Here is a 20,427-nt window from a genome sequence, read left to right as displayed (position 1 = left end):
TCCCCTGGCGGCACATTCCACTTCGGGCAGTCCACCTTAAGCGCACAAAGTGAGCAACGCACGCGTACAGTGAGGTTTCCGTTCTCTCGAGTCTCAACTGGGCTCGGACCGCGACCGCGGCTTGAAGAAGTAGCGCAGTCACATTGGGAACACTCAAAGAATCCGACGAACCTGTTTGGAAAGAAATGTCTGAACCATCGTATCGCGACTGGATACTTGAGACGATAGACTCTTTACGGTCAAGAAAAGCGAGACCAGATCTTGAAAGAATTTGTAGGATGGTACGAAGACGACACGGGTCCGAGCCAGATCGAACCTGTAAAGAATTGGAGAAACTGATCCAAGAACAAACGGTCCTTAAAGTTAACTACAAAGGCTCGATTTCTTATCGAAATGCTGCAAAGGTTCAAAGAAATCGAAAAAAACTGAGTCAGGTGACAAATAGATCAGTGGTAAAACAACCAGCGCTCCCAGATTCGAGCAACGACGACAGTGTTCTCGGTCCCACGGAGGATGAGATGGGGGATATGGAAGTAATGCATGGCAGCCAGTTTCACGACTCTACGCTTGACACAACAGTAGATTCTACCGACATTGGCGAGGATACAACTGTGAGTTTAGTGTCTGAAACGACCATTTTCACACTGACACCGGTATTCGTCAAAGTGAATTTAGATGTTAATGGTTTTAGTGATTTAAGCAAGTGCACCCACAGAAAACTGCCGCAGACGGGGAGCGGCACTACCTCTCATGACCAGGGTAATAACGCCAACAATGGAAGGCGCTCTCCTGTCAGCGTGAACAACGCAAGTGTTTGTGAACCAAGTTTGCAACCAAGTAGAAACTGTAACTAATGCAACAAACAAAAAGCATAAAACTTTGACATGTACCATGAGAACGAACAGAAAGAACCAGTAGCCTACAAACTAGAGCCTTGTGTAGACCAAGCATGCAACGACATGAGGCCAGAGCGTAACCAAAACAGCTTGGATATAGGGGATCGACTGGTTCAGCTCTGAACGCCGAGCGCCGTGAGGACGATACATTTCAAAGGTCATGCACTTCAAAGCTCTAAGATATAAGGGGTGTATAGGTATGAACGAGCGCCTGTCGCAGGGAGAGATGTCCCTAAGTCAAAACAAAGTGAATGGGTAGTGAGATTTCCTGCCTGCCTGCACAGATCTGCTTCGTCGACTGGAGCTAATTGTCAGAGTAGCCTGCTCGTCTCGGAAGTGGGAACGAAGTAGTCGGTGCGGTTATCGAAGAACTCACGACATAGCGCCGATGCAAAGGAAAAGGTAGCTAGCTAGCTAGCATTTTGATTGCACGTCAGCACTGCGTTTTGCCCCTTTTCCCCCCTGAACGAAATAGGTAATCCAAGCGAGAGCAACTAGAGCTTTTGGAAATAACGGAAACTTCTTCAAATTCGGATGTCTTATCTGATTGGTCTCTTGTTGTGTTTTGTTCAACACTCTAAACAGTTGTGTTTGTGTATTTGGTGATTATCGACAGGACAGGCTGAAGGCTAGTTGTCTGTTTTGCGTGTTCTCAGTAGCAAGCGCTTCAGTGAGGTGCGGGGCGGGCTTTGTGGAGTTAGCGCTCGCACTCGCGCGCCTCAGCTAGTTACACACAGACATACGTACGGCGAGACACGGCTCACGTTTCATGTCTCGTTGGAAACACACATTTGAGGGGGGGGGGGGGGGGGACCGACCGACCGACCGCTTGCAAACTACACGTTTGACCCCTTTGAAACTCTGAAATATGAAAGTGTTTTTGCGAATCGTAGCCCCCCAAAAAGCGCTTTTGTGAAGACACGGACATTAGCAAGGCCTAAAAACTCGCAACGTTTTCGAGACTGCCCGACGTTGTGGGTCGACATGCGAGCAGTGTATCAGCACATATTTCTTACAATCGTACAAAAACGATTTATTTTTTTGCACCAACCACTGTCACTTGTTTCATACGCTCTTCAGTCTTCAGCATTAGCGCTTTATCTCTGCATTCGCGTTCAAGCAGATGATGGGCTATCCCACTCTATGCCCGCTATCCACTCAGGCAAAAGGTCAGTGTTAATGCGTTTGTTGATATGGCGCAGTTTACATACATAACGCATTCATAAAGACACAAAACAACTTGACTGTCTTTCACAGACAGTTTCTCTCTGACGAAGAGCAAGAAGGTTATACCGATCTCGAAAACGCGAACATGCTGCTACGGGGTTATGTCGGTAATGTGTTTCATTGAATTAATCAGAAACAGCATTGCCCATGCCAATGGGACAATCAATGTGAATGATCATGGTGGTCTGCATTCTTACCAGTGATGGGCAGTGTGTATCATATGACAACAGATTCTTAGGGCATCAACCTAAATCTTATTATTCGATTCCAGCACATTTTCTTGAAAACCAGAGAAAATTCTCTCTTAGATAATGACATTTTTGTATTATTACACATTTTTAATATAAATCTCAAGCTGTGGGCTCCAGTGTGTGATAGTTGTATTTTCATTCACTGTTAACTTTAATTAAACATGTGGATATAATGAAGTATTGCTCAGCATCACATCAGTTTCTGTCTCACAGGGGAGCGTGTCCATGGCCGTGGAACTGAATAACCCTCTGACACAGGATGGCACAGGCAACACACAGGATGAGTGTGGCAACACTGGGTCCCGCTCTGGGCATGGAGATGAGATGGGCATCTGTGCCCATGTCAGTTCTCTTCCTCACCCCCTGGGCCCATCATGCAATGGCCACTGGCCTTCAGACAGGCCCAGCCTGGGCAAATGTTCTCCTAGCCTGGCCCCACTAAAACATGAGGGATATGAGGGCAATGCCTACCAAGCAGAGCCCCTACCGACTGGATCGCTCCGGGAGACAGGTAATAATGATAGTCAGGGGCGCCGCTGGTGGGGGGGGTTATTGTCTGTCATAGGGCCCACATTTTCAAGCAGCGCCCCTGATGATAGTCATTCAAAACGTTGCCTTTAAAGGGAATATGCAGATGAAAGGTGTGCTAGGCATGCTAAGAAATGCAATTAACTGTATTTGTGTGTGTGTGATAGGAGTGTTGGAGTTGGGGAGCCAGCCTCTTGCACTCTGCCCGTCTGTTCAGAGGTACGCTCTGAAGAGAGAGGAAGGGATGAGGGCAGTAGAGAGTGCGGCCACACCGGATCAGCTGGGGTCAAAGTGCAGCCCCACGCAGGTCAGTCCATTTGATCATCGGATGTATATATTGGATGTATATCATGTGTTTGTATAATGTAAGTCCTTTAGTGCGTTCTTGTTGCACACTCACTTTATTGTGTGCCTGCCTGCAGGATGAAGCAATGCAGGTCTCTAAAGGACATTCTCAAATGTGTTCCTATGGCTCAGAGAATGGTGAGTGGAGAGGGCCCAATTTTATCACCTTAATGAGATGATGACCTTGTGGGGTTTTATATGCTGGTTTGTGGTGATTGATCGTCTTGTCCTGCCTGCCTGTCCCGTTCCAGGTAAGGAGAGTACGAAGGGGATGAAGGTGACTGTGACCTCCACTCTGGAACAAGATGCAATCGTCAAGGATACAGAGCAGAGCAGAGAAGTGTAAGTATGTCTTTAGAGCTCTATGTTCATAATAGGATAAAAAACAAACAATAGACTCTTTATCTTGCAACTTATTTCATGTTAAAGGTTAGTTAACATGTACACAAATGCATGCACACTCTCACAAGCAGCCATGGCCCACTGGGGGCAGCCGTGGCCCACTGATTTGCACTCTGGACTTGTAACCGGAGGGTTGCTGGTTCGAGCCCCGACCAGTGGGCCGCAGCTGAAGTGCCCTTGAGCAAGGCACCTAACCCCTCACTGCTCCCCGAGCGCCGCCGTTGAAGCAGGCAGCTCACTGCGCCGGGATTAGTGTGTGCTTCACCTCACTGTGTGTTCACTGTGTGCTGTTTGTGTTTCACTATTTCACCGATTGGGTTAAATGCAGAGACCAAATTTCCCTCACGGGATCAAAAAAGTATATATACTTATACTTATACTTATACTTATACAAGCACCCACACACACAGTGAGATGTTGTATGTTGGATTAAGTCCCTCTCTATCTGTTTGAAGTATGTAGTAATGCAAGAGCCCCGTTCAAGTTTTGTTTGAACGCAGATGCCAACATCTTGACAGGTTCGGAGAAAAGATTTCTCATATTGCCACATGGCCTCAACTGTTTCTCACGCCTGTCCATTTTGCTTCTTGTGTCTTCAGCTCAGAGGGCAGAGGGGAGATTGGTAAGGATCCGATGCAGTGGACTGTGGCAGATGTTGCCAGTTATTTCACCACAGCAGGGTTCCCTGAACAGGCGTTGGCGTTCAGAACCCAGGTACTATATACCCCTAGGCTGTCCTCTCTGCTCTCACCACAGGGGGGAGCTATATGTTCATTCACAGTCGTTTGCAACAGAGTAACCATTTTAAAATTAATTGTTAAAGTAGATCCCTTGATATCCTTAGCCATACTGGAGATAAATGACAAGCTACATTCTACATAAGGTCAAACGTCTGACTTTTTGTTATTTACACCATTTTGTCCTTGACAGGAAATTGATGGCCGGGCTCTTCTCCTGATGCAGCGCAGTGATGTGCTGACCGGCCTGTCCATTAGGCTTGGGCCTGCCCTCAAGATTTACGAGCGGCACGTGAAGATGCTGCAGAGGAGGGTCTTCCAGGACGATGGTGACCTCAGCTGATGGTCGTCATTCTCCACCTCCCCGTTAGGTGTCCGTACAGCAACCTGGGACGCCTGTCTCTCACCCATTCACTCACTCACTCACTCATTCTTAGACAGGGCGAGCAAGCTAGCCATCTTGACCCTGAGTGAGTCAAAAAGGTCACCACTGAAACAGTGGCATCAAGCTGAGACACTTTAAAAATCACGTCAGCCAGAGCTGAGGTTCTCACCCTTCACCCTCAGAACTGAGAGAGCACAGACTATCTTGTGCCACATCTCAATCTCTCTCCCTCTGTTTCTGGAACTGGCCTCTGAACAGCTTCTACTTTTGCACATGTGTGGAGACCTTGTTTAGTGGATTCCATGTAAGATATGGTTAATGTATATAGTGTTATAAAGTTAATGGCTACATGGTACATACACTGCCATTGCCTTGATGGAGCAGTAATTTTGACCACTAGCTCTGGATTTGAATGTATATATGTATGTGTGTATAAGATGCATAACAATAGCATTTTAACCGTTATGTACTGTTAAGTCAGACTGTTTCCTTGATTTTACAGACATCAGGTTTCCGTTTTTATTTGAAGGTACTTATCTGTGCATCCAATGCATGTGAAACAAAAATAAAAAAATGAATATAATATCTCTGTGTCTGGCACTAAGGAGAAGAAATATCCATAAGTTACATAAACTGATGCATTTTCATTTGAATTCAGGAAACAGAAAAGTGTTTGTTTTGGGCATAAAGAGTAAATTGTTGTTACTCTCAAGAACTAACAGTTTGACGATAAAGTATGATGTGGCCTCGGGGGAAACCTTGTTTGGAAGAACAGGTTTGTTTTGTTAACCTGGCGCTTATATTAAAGTGATTTGACTGAGCATCTGATGAGGCTATGTCCTGTTTCATTTTGTCTTATGTCATTGTAATTCTTTTTAAACTGAGGGTTTTCAGGAATCCCATTTTGATTTGATTTGCATTTTTTAATGCCATTGATTGCATATCCACCAAGTAGGCATTATCATATCTCTTAGGGTGTCCTCTATTCAAGCGGACATTTAAGATATTTTTTGATGATATAATCTAGGGCTGTCAAAATAACTGATACATTTTGATTAATTAATTTCAGAAAAAATAACTGATTAAAAAAATTAGTGCAGATTAATCGATTCCGTATGACCTTTGACCCCGAGCCATTCTAGTCAGCAAAAATTAGACTGTAAAATGAAGGAGAGAGAAGAAAACGTGCTGCCTGAATCATTGTTTGGAACATTTACTTTTAAAAAACGGCCTGATGGTGTTGATAAAAAAATAAAGTGTTGAAAATAAAGTCCTCTGCAATGTCTGCAGCAAGGAATTTGCATATCACTGGAGTTCATCAGCTCTAGTCGCACATCAATGCAAAGAAATAAGTGTTGACATTGAGGGGAGTGTTCATTTATTTTCATTGTGTCCCCTAGGTTATATCTGTGGCCTGAAATGCCTTGTATGTGAAAAAAAAACTTCTTTCAGAAGCACTTTTGAATTTATTTCCTCAGCATATTAGGTCATATCATAGATTATTATGGCAATTATTTGAACAATGAAAATAATAATAAAAGAGTCTTTGAACTTGAATGTCACTAATGCTGATTATTCAATGATTCATTTGAATTTAAATATTTAAAATACTTTCACAGCAAAAATATATGCGATTAATTTAGATTAATTAATCACAGAGTATGTAATTAATTAGATTAATTTTTTTAATCGATTGACAGCCCTAATATAATCATCTTTTCTTATATACAATAAGTTTATTCAGTCACATTCTGGAATTTATTTTCCAAATGCGAACTCAAGGCATCAATTTCAATATTTGTTTTCTGTGTTGTGATGGTTGAGCATCAGTTATACCGATATGTCTATTTTACACACTTCCATTTGAATGCCTGTCAGAGTGTACCAGTGTTGCTGTAGCATAGACATTTGAATGCCCTTCAGAGTGTACCAGTGTTGCTGTAGCTTAGACATTTGAATGCCTTTCAGAGTGTACCAGTCTTGCTGTAGCTTAGACAAGCTGAGACTCATTAGTGGATACCACATATGACGATACATTTGGCAGAAGGAAAATTGGATTTTTAAAAATCAGGCTGAGGGAACTGAGACAGCAAAGACCATCAGCTGAAATTGAGAGGAGAGATAGGGGACGTTTGCGTCCAAGCAGCACCATGGATGTTGAGCTTTGATGTGGAAACGCAGTGTTCTTCTTCATATATTTGGGGGGGAAATTGAAAGGGACAAAAGTTTTATTGTTTGGTGTTTGATTTCCAGTTTGATGAGGGTTACCCTGAAACGCTTAAGGCTAGTCTGGCTGACACCGGACTATCAAAAGAGAATTGGTAAGGGGACCCTTCGTTAACTTCCCATTTCCAAGGGGCATGACATATTCAGCAGTGAAATTAACTTTAAAAAGGTTTTTCTGTGATTTTGGGAATGGCTGGGAATTGGAAGGTGGCCAGGTAGATCTACAGAACAAATTCAAAAGTGGTCACATATTTGTCTGGGCTCACCCAGGCTAACTCAAGGTACTTCAACAGCAAAAATACCAATGCAAATGTTCAGATTCTTCTGAAAGTATATTTTAGTCATTTATGTGTAAAGGATAAAATTATATCCACAAAGAGAAAAAAAGAAGTGACATGAATTTGGTCTTGTGTAATGAATTATAAAAAAAGCTTTAGTAGATTCAGAGTATACTATCTGGATAGTTATTATTGTAATCCAGATAGATAAAAGCAATAGGTTATTGGGTAGAGGTAGAACTCTGGTTCTAACACCACTGGTTAAACTAATGGTGTTGTGTAGTTATGCATGAAATATTCATTCGATGTGATGGCAACAGTTTCTTTTAACACATTCAACCTTCATAGCATAAATACCCACAAGTCAGTATTTCAGGCTACAAATGGATTTATTTGACACAGGCAATGTAATTCATGAATCACTTTCCTCGTCTAGTATTTCACTTCAACGTCCATCAAGAGCATTTCATTGCTCGGAGTCTAAACTGTTCACTAGATGCTGTGGCAAACATCTGCTGACATGAGCAGATGGAGAGGTGATGGGGGTAACCCCCCCCCCCCCCCCTCTCTCACTCCCTAGGGTCCATCAGGGTGTCTGGCGTGCCCTACAGGATGAAGGGCAGGATGGAAGAGCGGAGGGTGGGGTAATGCGGGAACTCCTTCAGGTAGCTGCGGTGCTTGCCCCGTGCCCATATCGCCATCTGGATGAAGCCCACGATGGTGAAGAAGGCCACGGGCACACACTGGGTCATCACTGTGAAGCCCACCCAGGAGCCACACTGGAGAGGACACACATACACACACACACACACACACACATACATACACACACACATACATACACACACACAGACACACACACAAACATACACACATATACACGCACACACACACACACGCGCGCGCACACACACACACACACACACACACACACACACACATACACACACACAAACCATAAACAGTAAGTTATTCTGGTGCTTCTCCATCATTCAGACTCTTAAATATGTGATGTTTTGTAGCGATGTCATTGTGAGACAGCTCCAGGACGAGAATGCCCTCTAGCAAGCTTACAGCAGCACTGTGCCTGGCAGGGGACTGTCTGCCTCATTACTCAATGCAAAATATCCATCTAGCCAGTGGGGGGCAGCAACACTCAACAGTACTCAGGCAAATACCACTACACACAGCGCGTCGATGTCATTCTTCAATACCTCGTAAGTGTAATTTGGACAGGAAACCACCCAGAAGATCCATGTGAAAGGATTCTTAGATGGATAAGGGATCTTCTTCACCTTTGAACCTGTGATGACACGTCAGATGAGAAAGTTTCAACTGCATTTCAATGTGACAGCACTTGGCTTGGATGTCTGCATAGTGCATACCAATTTCAGCAGTTACTGACAGTAAATTAAAAGTTGTGGGTGTGCCTATGCACTCTTGGGAAAGAGCATGCCATCTTGCCCCATTAACTCACCAGGTTGCTTGAGGTTGCGTAAGGCAATATGGATGGAGAAATTTCCTAACTGACAGAACTGTGAATATAAATTCAAGCAATGCCTTTCAGCGTTAAAAAATTTGCAATCCAAAAGAGCAATACAATATGTATTAGCTATACCACAACTGCTTCTTACCAGAAATATCATAAGAGCAGTCTTTACTTGTTGCTCCCCATACACTGAAAACACATATTTACAGTGGTGTTGTTGATAATCTCCCGACATCAAACTCGAAACTTCACTCTTTGAAAATGTGAAATGCTTTAAAACAGTGTTAAAAATGAGAGGTATGTCTTACTTGGTGGAGTGTACAGAGGATGGTTAATGTAATATGCCATCCATGCTGCAAAGAACCAGTAATAGGAGCAATTCTGAAAGGGAAAAATCATGGCTGTTGTTATGGGTTAATTGCTGGGTCAATTTTAAAGGAACACGACAGCTTTTTGTGAAATTTGCTCATTTGCTGTCTACCCCAGTTCCATAAGAACACTCCCCCTTCTCTTCTCTGTGCTTGCAATAACCCTGTTTGGCTCCGTTAACACTGCTAGCCTAGCTTATAGTATACTTCACTGGAAGTGGGTTACACCAGTTAGTATACAGCTCAGAGAAGAAATGGTATGTACCCTCTTATTTAACCCAAAAATGATGTGTGTTCCTTTAAAATTAACCCATAAGCACAAGGCATTTATATATGCATTCCTCTCAATCAAATGGCAATTTACATATACAACTCCATCAGTGAGCATGAATCTTGGTCTCGGTAGTACAAGACTGATTAACTAACAGGAGGATTTAATCAAGTAAACTCATCCTCAGCCTTGCAATCTTTTTTGGATGCTAACCAAGTTCGAAAAACACTTAATGTTTGCATATTATAGTATAGAATATAATGTGGGAGCCAGTCATTTCTTAGTCACAGGTAAAGTCACAACCACCATGTCAGGGTGCTGCCGCTCTATGAAAACTTCCAGCTGCTGTCTGAGCTATATTTAAACCTGAACTTGATAAGGGAGCAGTTTCAAAAATGTTTCATCGTAGCAAAAATGACTTTAGTTATCTCCTGCCATGCACAAACAACTCTGCGTGGGAAGAATCATTACCTAATCTTGTTGTGAAATCAGCCCTTGAACAATCCATATCGAAATAAAATATGATGTGATATTTGCATATCAATGTGTTTCCCTAAAATTCGAATTAATCAAACTCTGATAAGAAATGTACTTATTCTGTGACATGATCAAGCATAAGGTGTCCGCAGGGATCTCTTGAATGTGAAATGGCATGTCATACTCCCTCAGTGTGTTGTGGAGATGTCTGAAGTGTCAAATGATGTGGTAACTAGAGCCCCTTTTCTACCAGTGTGCTACACCACACTATGATATTCATAACTATGTAACAAAGTTACATTGGTAATACAAAATGAATGTAGTTGTAATTTGGTAGAGTTGCTGAGAAAAAAAAAAAACATGTACCGGTAATAAAATATTGGTGATTACAGAGGGGATACATCTGATATTCTTTTAAATATAGAGAGAGTTTATAGGTAGAATGTAATATTCATTATGGTGTAATCTTAGATGTCTGCAGACAGGTTCCATTCAGCTCAAATTTTGAGCAATGTTTGCTCTGCTCATGTTATCTGCCATTCCAATAAGTTACATTAGTTTGATAAGTTGAATTGAATTTTAGTTTAGTTATCACAGTTAGAGTAACTGAGTTATAGAGTAACTTGTCATTTTGTAACCTCCCACATTACAAAGGTAAACTCCAAATCCACTACAGCAGACTTAAAACCTTTGTCATAAACTAGTCATAAACCATGAATATCATTATGAACTGAATTGGAACAGTACTGTGGTAAAACACCAAATTAGTTCCAGGAATGAGGGTGAGAGGCCATTTTATAAACTGAGTTTCAACAAAACGTAGTGCAATGTCAGTAATACTGTCAAAATCACTGACCACTGAGGGATTCAAACGAAAGGTGCTGTGTCAGTGGCTTCACGGCTACCTTGAATATGTTGCGGAGGGGCATTGTGCCTGTGGAGAACCGGTGCACGAACATGGTCTCCAGGATCCGTTTGACATAGTGAAAGGAGTGGCATATGCAGGCAAGGCTGCAATGAGAGACATAAGCTGGGTGATGAAGGCTTGACCTCGGGTAATGGGCATGCTATATCAGTCAATCACACTATATGAGTCTATTCATCATCCCACACTGTAAATGTCTACTTTAACAACTGTAAGAAAACACCAGCAGTGTCATCACATGAGGGCCTGGTTTTAAAGCAACAATCTGCCTAATAATACACCCTGTGAAGTAGATGGACAATGGTGCAACAGCATGGATATGCAATGTGGGTCAAATGAAACCAGTCTATAGTATATTAGCAGCATTGTGTATAAACCTCAGGACAGTGTTTTATGGAAATTTAAAAAAAAAGTATTAAGCGTACCTGTGTATTAACCACAGTGCCTACTAGCCCAGTGAATCAGACTGTGCTTTAATCATAAAAGAAGAATGAAGGAAAGAGATGCATTTCCATGTATAGCCCGCCACGGCGTATTAACCTCATAGCTAATGAATGTTTGCTAAATCAATCTATAAACCTTGGTTAATAGGTGGGAAATGACGAGTACTCACTGTACAACCCATTGTTTAGGGGTGGTGAAGTCATATCTAGGGGCATAAATGAAGGGGAGCCGGAAGTAGAACAACAGATAGATGACAAGGGGTCCAACGCACTCTGCCAGAAACACCTAGAGAAATAAGGGTGTGAAAGTGAGTGAAAAGACACAGTGGTAGAGAACTTGCATTAAAAATATTAAATTGCTATTTAACAGTAGGAGTAATAAAATTACTTGTTTTCCTTCAATTCACATTGCCTCAATAATAGTTTGTTTTTGGTTCAGGCTCTTAGGCACAGGTGATCCAATTCAGTGATCAAGTTGCAAAACAAGCAGCCAATAGAGATCTGTGCTCTGCTAAGTGGGATATGAAAGGCCTCCATAATATACATGACTTGGCATTCAACTAAAGAGGCATTGTCTAAACGAGAGAGCATGGCAGAACTATTTCAAAGCGAACTGTCCCTCAATAAGGACTAAACAGGAACTATTTGGTGAGAGAAGGTGGTGGAACACTAATGAAGACTAATGAATTCTGAAGCACTTAAAACTAACATTCATTGGCAGCAGTTAGCAGCACGTTTCCATGCTACCACAACAGCAATGCTAGACGTGAGCATCAGGGCTAATGTGAGCTGCAGGGGCTTCCAGCAGAAGGTGAACAGGAGGGCAGAGGGATAAACACCTGCGTGGATATGACACTGGTGAGATTACATGTTCCAGGAAGGAAGAAAGGCTACCACAGAAGCAAGAGAAAACTGAACAAGAGGATGGTGAACTTGTCTGTCAGCATATCTTCTCAGTGGTGTATGTGTGTTCTGAGTAGTTGAAATGTGTGTGTGTGTGTGTGTGTGTGTGTGTGTGTGTGTGTGTGTGCATGTGTGTGTGTGTGCATGTGTGTGTGTGAGTAACAGAAAACAGACTGGGTGGGGGTAGAGTGTGTTCTATTGTTACTGTTGTGTGTCTTTGTGAATGGCTGGGGGTCCTATGTCACTTAAAAAAAAGAAAAGACATCATGTTTAAGAATGCCTGTGCATGCTGTGATTCTGTCTGGGCACTCGAGTAGAGTAGAGGTCATACTTCACTGTGGCGAGCCTGCAGACTTACTGTTCCCCAGCTGAGCTGAGCCCCAAGGTCCCTGAAGTAGAAAGTAGCCGTAGTTCCAACGGGAAGGGTCTGAAGGATGTCTTCATCCTTGAGCGACCTCCCCTCTATAGAATGATTTTCCAATCAGTCATGAAAACAGCTCTAAATAAAACTCATCCAAACAGCTAACCTGCCAAAAGAAGCTTCTAGTTCCTACAGAAGAATATCTGTGGCAGGTGTGGAGATGTTACTTCTGTGATTTCACAGGTTGAAATGGAAACAGTCTACTTACTTGGATCTAAGCATAATGATTGTCTAGCAGGATACCACTGTGGATCTGGGAGGAACCAAGAGATAATATGGATGATGACCGCAGCATGATTCAAACATGGAGCCCTTCAGAGCAGTAATGTAATGCCTTATCTGTTTTTCTTACTTGATTTGTGGAACATGGACTTAATATCCAGAATGGTTGAAGTGGGCTCCACCTTGACGTAAACAACAACATATGTTTAAGGAATATGTAAGCAAAAATAATTTCAATACTGCCTCTGATAGACATGATTTCTAAGAAAACATCTCACAAATGTACCACTGCCGCCTTTTAAGTTATTGTCATCTGAATATATTCATACACTGTGCACATATATATGCACATGCCTGCCAAATGCATTGCTCTGCTAGCTTGGCTGCCTGACCAAGCAGAGAGCGCACACTCACGGCTAGCTCAGGAGATTCCTGTGAGCTCAGCGGGTATTCTCGCCTTCCAAATGCAACACGACCTCAAAGAACCAGCCGGATAATGTCCACATGTAACCACAGTATCGGTTAAGTATGTCACTGGCTGTGAGACTCGCTACCCCACACATGACAGATGGCCTATCTCTGATAGAGGAGCAAGTCTCATGGCATTTCAGTTATTATTAGTATATCATAATAAGCACTGCTAATGTTTGCTTTGTAGAATTGTTGTGGTTAAATCATGTCCATTACAGATAAATGGTCTTTCTGACCTGTCTGTGCTTTGAGAATTTAATTTAACAAAACCATATCCCCACATTTGTTCAGGTAAATGTAAACATACACACACACACACACACACACACACACACACACAAACAAACAAACACACACACACACACACACACACACACTTACCTTGTCCAGGAGGAGGAGTTTTTCCTTTGTCTTTGCGTGCAATATCTCCAACTCAAAGTAAACGATTCTTTTAGCTTTTTTCGGTTGCTTTGGTCTTTTGGTAGGGGCAGCAGCTGGGGCATCAGCCTTGTTGCCCTTCGCCTCTAGCGCCAGGGCATCCATGATGCCCTCGGACCACTTGCCTCAGTGCCTGACTGACAAAAAACAAAAAACAGCTGTTTCTGGAAGAGTGAAAAAATCAATTTCCCGTCCACCTTCTTGAGAGCGTTTAAAAACACCTGTCAGCTGTCATTTGCCGTCATTACACAACACTAGCGCCCTGACACCTGTGCTAAACTGCTTTCCCCTTAACCAACACAAAAGCGTTTGGTTTCACATAACTAAGGGGGGATAGCCAGAGTTTAGAGACCCCCCCCCAACTAATGACAAAAAGACAGGGCAGAGAGAAAGCGAGAGAGCAAATAAAGATTGCACGGTAGAGAACCGCGAGAACGTAACCCACCTTCAAAACACCTGAGGAGCTGCTACAAGTCACCCGCCTCACAAGCACTCACTCCCACCAGTCACTTGAAGACGAAACCCGAGAGACCCAAGGCATAATCCACGGGCGTCGTGTACACAGCTAAATATAAGCGGCCAAATTTGTCATGCTGTAGTATGGTGACCTTGCCAAACTCAAGCCTGCTCAGCAGCAGCGACTGAAAGACCAGAGCTGCTGGTCTGCTGTCCTCAACACCCAGAGTGAGAGAGACGGCCGAGACGACCACCGCGTGTCCGTGGGTTAAAGAAGCCGCCCACATTCCAAATCGGCAAATGGAACAACACTGTGCCCACGACCTCCTCTCACAAATAGGCTACCTTGCACTAAAAAACATTTAGACAAACTTCACATGTACGCAGCTTCATAAACAGTTGAGTTGCCTTAATTAGAACGAGATCAATTATACATTTTCAGAGTGAAATTATTTGTTTGACTCCACACTAAATAGGCTACAATTAATTTGGTAGCCTAATCTAAATTGTAATTTAATTAAATTACAACAATTAAATGAAAGTCAGTCGACCACTCAGTTTGGACATTTAGGGTCAAGGAGCTCTAATAAACTTGGCTAGTAGTCCTGTGATGAAATTATGTATTTGTGCTGATTAATAGGCTATCAGGCAGCCCTTCAAAGATAGATGGTACTGCTTAGCTCAGCACTCAAAAGGGCACCTTGCTGCCCTCGTGTGGTCAAAATCTGAAACAAGCTACCGAAATCCTCTCTCCTCAGGGAAGAGGAGAGGGGTTTTCTTCTGACTACAGTTTGTTGTATTAAGTGTTTATATAACTAAACTAAACAGTGTACATTTCCAACATAAACAAACGCATAGACCTAGGCCTACATATCTGAGGCCTAATATAAAGTATGAATAATGTATGTTACAATTTACAAGTTAGTTCTAGATAGATAGATCAAGGTCACAGTAGCATACAGACATCACAAACAACATGCACTAACAGCAGAAAAAGTATAATAAGGACAGTAGAAGATAAAGAATATACTAAATACAAATTATACTAAATAACACTAAATCTAAATCAAGTCTAAAAAAGTATCAACATAGTGTGCTTAGGGGTGATTAAGCTTGAGGCGCTTGCAAGGCAGGGACTGAGCCTGTGATTCTCTGTGCATAGTAAGGTGAAGTGAGTGTCATGGTGATAGTGCAAATGAGTCCAACAGTGCAACAGTGCAAGAATAAAGTCTAGAGACCAGCATAAAATAAATATGGACATATAAGAGAGTAGACAAGGTAATATAAAAAAAACTATAGAAAAACTATATCAGTGCAAGAATGGGTTGACGTAATAGGGTTACAGCCATTATACAAGTAGGCTATTTATTATAAAGTATTAAAGAAGCCCTATGCAACAATTTTAGCAAAAATGACCTTAATTATGCAGGTTGAGAGTCGTTCTGATGGTTCTACAACACTTTTTGGGTCGTTTGGTGGGTGCTTCGTCTCCCCCTAGTGCTTCTCCGTGGAAAAAACGAATATGCAACTTTCTGGTCCCGGACCGAAGAAATCCAGATGTGACTCCGCGGAAGGACTCGAAAATGTAGTCAGATTGTAGTTTCTAAGAAGACTGCAAAACGGACTCCCAACTAGCCTTGGGTGAACTTCGTTTTTGTAATGTGGTTTGATAGTCTCTTGAACAATGTGTTTGCTCGACCGTTTTATTGTGAGCCCTGTATGTGTTTAGCTTGGTTTCTTGATGGCTAGCTCGCTAGCTAGTGGGGGTTTAGTGTAGCAGTCACTTGCTACCGAAGCTGCAGGGGGAGCTATGTCGTGAAAAATGCGAGCCCAAATCAGGCGAAAACCCAGAAACAGCGAAGGAATAACCGGACTTGCATAGGGCTTCTTTAAGTATAGGCAGAGCCCGTCTACGGAGAGCCTCCCCACTCTCTATTAATCCCATACAAACCGAATTTGGCTGCAGTTCACCAGAGTTCACCTAGATGGCGATCGCGGGCGAGTCCAAAATACATGGGGTCCTATGGAGCTACATGGCTACATTTATTGTTTTCACCTATATTTGACAACTGAAACCCTCAGATTTTATTTTATTTTTCGCAAAATGGATATGGATTATCAATCAAAAGTGAAATAATCCGGGAGTCATGTCCTTTCGTTTTCTTACAGGTTGGGTCGTTGTTGCCCATAACACGCTAGCATTGATGCTATGCTATGCTATTATCATGCTAATGAATGACGTCATTGACACGTTTGAAAGGCTTTTTAGAACAATTAAGTGACTTTAAAAAATATAATACTCAACCAAGTGTATTGTCTTTGTCTTCCCTTTCGAATACAATATTCAAATTACTTGAAAAAAAATTATATCCCGAGAAAAGTGGATTTTGAGGGGTACAGCTCCATAGATCTCCATTCATTCTGGACTCGCCCGCGAGCGCCCCTAGATGCAGTACCACACCGGAAGAGTTCCGAGACATTCTCTGGTATAGGTATATTAAGCAGACATGTGGACTCGAGTCACATGACTTGGACTTGAGTCAGACTCAAGTCATGATTTTAATGACTTCAGACTTGACTTGATCAAATTCTGCATGACTTGCGATGGGCAGTAACGCGTTAGGCCTACTGTAATCCAATTACTTTTTTCAAGTAACTAAAGTAAGGGATTACAATTGCAAAAACAGTAATTAGATTACTTTACTTTCCTGCAAGCAGCCTGCGTTACTGCATTACTAAACCGTGATTTTGCCATAGACAGTAAAAGAATTTGGGATTTTGCCATATAGATTTTGTGAGACTAACTCGTGACAATGATGTAGGCTATATAGATGTAAACAACAGACACACATGTGCAAGACATGGAGTGCTGGAGAGAGCGCGAACATGGAGCATTTAATTCATTGCAGTTCAGACATTACGAAAAAAACATTAACGCTGTACACTCTTCATGGGAAGAAACATGTTGTCTATACAGCGAAAAATTCCACCTCAAATCTGAGCAAGCACCTAGCAAGCCGGCACAGAAATGTGAAACTCATTGAGACACCCCCAGATCCCGACATGAAGGCTGCAGCAACAGCTGAAAATAGAGGACGTCGCGGGTTCCCTGTTACCTACTGGCCCGTTATAACAGGAGCCAGGGCATTATAATATTCTGGCTGCATTCACTGTGGTTTGGAAAATGGGCAAAAATATAATGTGGTCTTTGCCTTTTTGTAATGGGGCTGGTGAGTGTTGAAGTCTTCAATAATTCGTTTCCCTTAAACCAGCGTTTTTCTACTGGTTCGCGGAGACATGCCAGGTGGGGCGCGAAAAACAGGAGTTTTTATTTATTTATTTTTTTATCTGTAGCCTAGGCCCAGGTAGCACCCGATGCGCAACCCAGATAGCAAACATACACTGGGACGGAACTGGGCCACACCTACCTCAACATCCGGCACGGATCTGCATAATGGACCTGATCAGGCGTCCAAACGCACATCGGTCCAAAATTGGTCTGGATCCGTTTGACGGATCTGGTACCAATAAGGGCTAAGACTGGCCCAGTTCCGTATGGTAGTCTGTGTTACCGACGTGTTCCAGATCTGCTTATCATGCAATACGGGTCCGCTTATTGTGTGTGGTACGGACCCGTTTATCAGACATCAGCTGGCTTTATTTGACATGTGAAATGTGATTGGTAATTAGGCCTAATTATCCTGAAAAATCTGTTTGCTACACATTTGCTAACAGGTTCGTTATAGGTTCACCCAGGCTAAAGTTCGTAGGCCTAACGTTTTCCCAACAGCTCAACTGATAAACATAAGCTAGGCTACAAACAAGAGGGGGGTAAAAAAAACTTTACACATAAGTGTCTAATTATTTTTTTATTCAACAACCTGGCTGTAGAAGTGCAATCCCAGACAAAGTTTAAGTCGTGTTAATTCCACTGTTCCCATCGATATTCAGGCTGTCTTCCTCAGTCATCTCCATGGTCAATCTGAAACAACACAAAATAAACATTAGCCATTTATTTCTTTTTGAAAATAGGTAGTCACAATTACACTCGTTTTTTATCATCAGTGATCCTGTTAGCGTTATCAATGTTTTTTCCAAAATAGTTATTGTGATGGCTAAGGTAGTAGGCTAGCCCATATTGCTGGAAAGTATAACCTTAAAGTTATCAATCGCTCGGTTGCTTGTTGTTGTCTCTGAATAAAACAGATAAAAAGCAGATAACCTACCTTGAAAAGTTGGGCTGTCCTAGTCCAACCCCAGGCTGGCAAATCATGTCAAAAGATTGATAGTGAGCAAACCAAAGATCCTTGATTAACGTTACTTGGACTTCTGCATGCGTGGAAAGAATATGGGGTTGTCTCATAGCACTGTTAGATCTGACACAAACAACAATTGACTACTTTTACCACTGCTAGGTAATAATAAAAATAATGAAACGAACATATGATCAATATTGAGCCAACTATATCTTCTTTTCCAGCCTTACTGTAGAAATGAAGTGGCCATGGGAACATAGTGCACCCCATTGGTTTCTAAATTTGTGCCATTCCAAAATACCTTTTTTTTTCTTTAGCAGCCAGTTGACAATGAAGTAGGGAAAGGACAGTCAATTTAGCAGAATCAGCACCTTAATTAATATCATTACCACCTGGGTCTGCTGTGAAAAAATGGTCCTTCGGTTCATATCCGTATCACAGGTTTGGGCCAAATCAGTGTTTTGTATTTTAAAAGCATCTCCTGACTTCCAGTTGAGTTGCGGAAATTGGACCTGGGACAAATCTGTAAACCGGTGATAAAACAGCATTGCTAGCAGAGCTGAAACCTGTATCAGGAGCAGACCTGGCCCACAGTCAGATACCGTATGTCCGCTACAGGCGGATCTAAAGGCTTTTATGCGGATCCGGTCCAAAGGAAATTGCTAGCTGGGAATGGACGCATGTGTTATTCATAGGGAAGCGCTCGAGGCGTGAGCGCATGAATCTGCAAGCACGTTCACTAATGAACATTTCTTGAAGCTGGCCTATCTGCGATATATTTGGAAAGCTCAGTGAGTTAAATATCCAGTTACAAGGCAAAGACAAGCACCTACCTCACCTAGCAGATAAGATTACTGCATTCACCAAAAAACTTGAGGTATGGGACAGGCGCCTCGATCGCAACAGTATGCCTTTGAGAATCTGAGTGAAATCGCTGAAACGTCTGCTTCGGGAGCCACTCGATCCCATGTATTAAACAGTAGGCCTACATCACATCCCTACAAAGTTTATTTCAAAAATATTTCCCAACCAGCAGTGCTCAGTATGACTGGATTATGGATCCATTTAATGCAGCATGTTGGTATTTCATTGAATATATTGTACAATGCTGTAAAATATTGGCTTATGCTTCCTAAAATGTTGCTGGAAAACAGAAATATGTGTGTTTAATTTACAATGGCACATTATGTATTTATTAGGGGTCCGAGCAGCGTAGCTGCAGGAACCCTATTGTTTCTGTACCGTTCATTTTTTGGCCAAAATTCTGTAAAAGTCATACTGCAGCCTAAACGGTAACTCCAAAACTCTTGAAATTTTCAGGTATGGTTACCAGTACCCCCCTCTACCCATAACCCAAAATTTGGGGTACTGCACCCAAAGGTGGCGCTATTGAAAAAAAAAGTTAATTATGCTTATTTCTCCTTACCAGATTCACCTAGACTCAAAATTCTTTCAGAATATTAATCTCTAAACTCAGATGCATCTTTTTGGCCCTGGTCTTATGGTCTACAAATGTTTACTTTTTCCACAATTTCATGGAAAAGCCAAACATTATAAAAAGTTTCACACTCTTAAAAAATAATCGAATCTTCACCAAAATTCTCACAGACAATGTTTAGACCAAGCCTCACAAAAGTTATCGCTCAGAATTTTGATATTTTGTTCCATTTCAGAGATATAGGCCAATAAAGTTAGACCACTTAGGCCTTTTTTCCTAGATCACCTATATTCCTATAAACCGTAAGTCCTAGAAACTTGACATTTTCAAGTATTGTTACCAGTACCCCCCACTACCCATAACCCAAATTTGGGGTACTGCACCCAAAGGTGGCGCTCTTGTCAAAAACGCTTATTTCTCCTTACCAGATTCACCTAGACTCAAAATTCTTCCATCATATTAATCTCTACATTCAGATGCATCTTTTTCACCCTGGTCTTATGCTCTAAAAATGTTTACTTTTGCCACAATTTCAGAGAAAAGCCAAACATCATAAAAAGTTTCACAGGCTTCA

General features: G+C 42.1%; 2 protein-coding genes and 1 long non-coding RNA gene across 5 annotated transcripts; 1 reads left to right on the top strand and 2 right to left on the bottom strand.

The window, feature by feature from the left end:
* The first annotated feature begins 107 nt into the window (after positions 1-107).
* samd1a (sterile alpha motif domain containing 1a) lies at positions 108-5,600 on the top strand. Of its 2 annotated transcripts, none has more exons than XM_076267194.1 (7): positions 108-611; positions 2,588-2,885; positions 3,070-3,209; positions 3,325-3,385; positions 3,499-3,589; positions 4,249-4,363; positions 4,580-5,600. In XM_076267194.1, the coding sequence occupies exons 1-7, from the start codon at positions 186-188 to the stop codon at positions 4,727-4,729; spliced, it is 1,281 nt and encodes a 426-aa protein (XP_076123309.1). In that variant the 5' UTR covers positions 108-185; the 3' UTR covers positions 4,730-5,600. The 2 variants fall into 2 exon arrangements, with proteins under 2 accessions (XP_076123309.1, XP_076123308.1); XM_076267193.1 differs by having other exon boundaries at positions 108-653.
* A 2,052-nt stretch (positions 5,601-7,652) lies between these two features.
* Positions 7,653-14,357, bottom strand: tecra (trans-2,3-enoyl-CoA reductase a). 2 transcript variants are annotated; one of them, XM_076267192.1, is made up of 12 exons: positions 14,149-14,357; positions 13,647-13,836; positions 12,925-12,976; positions 12,781-12,825; positions 12,510-12,613; positions 11,419-11,534; positions 10,786-10,891; positions 9,073-9,145; positions 8,910-8,953; positions 8,753-8,810; positions 8,490-8,578; positions 7,653-8,054 (listed from the first exon to the last, which is right to left on the bottom strand). In XM_076267192.1, exons 2-12 carry the CDS (start codon positions 13,806-13,808, stop codon positions 7,881-7,883), a joined length of 1,023 nt encoding a protein of 340 aa, XP_076123307.1. In that variant the 5' UTR covers positions 13,809-13,836; positions 14,149-14,357; the 3' UTR covers positions 7,653-7,880. The 2 variants fall into 2 exon arrangements, with proteins under 2 accessions (XP_076123307.1, XP_076123306.1); XM_076267191.1 differs by having other exon boundaries at positions 13,647-13,840; positions 14,149-14,356.
* Positions 14,358-18,053: 3,696 nt separating this feature from the next.
* On the bottom strand, positions 18,054-18,476 carry LOC143103352 (uncharacterized). The gene is made up of 2 exons (XR_012982776.1): positions 18,386-18,476; positions 18,054-18,141 (listed from the first exon to the last, which is right to left on the bottom strand). It is a non-coding gene; the product is annotated as an uncharacterized LOC143103352 (long non-coding RNA).
* Positions 18,477-20,427: the final 1,951 nt, after the last annotated feature.

Source organism: Alosa pseudoharengus, unplaced genomic scaffold (assembly GCF_046254945.1).
Source record: "Alosa pseudoharengus isolate Yale_2024_CS ecotype anadromous, Long Island Sound unplaced genomic scaffold, YU_APseudo_1.1 YU_APseudo_1.1_scf_4, whole genome shotgun sequence".
NCBI lineage: Eukaryota > Metazoa > Chordata > Actinopteri > Clupeiformes > Clupeidae > Alosa > Alosa pseudoharengus.
The sequence above is the reverse complement of the archived record's forward strand: the minus strand, read 5'-3'. Positions and strand labels throughout refer to the sequence as shown.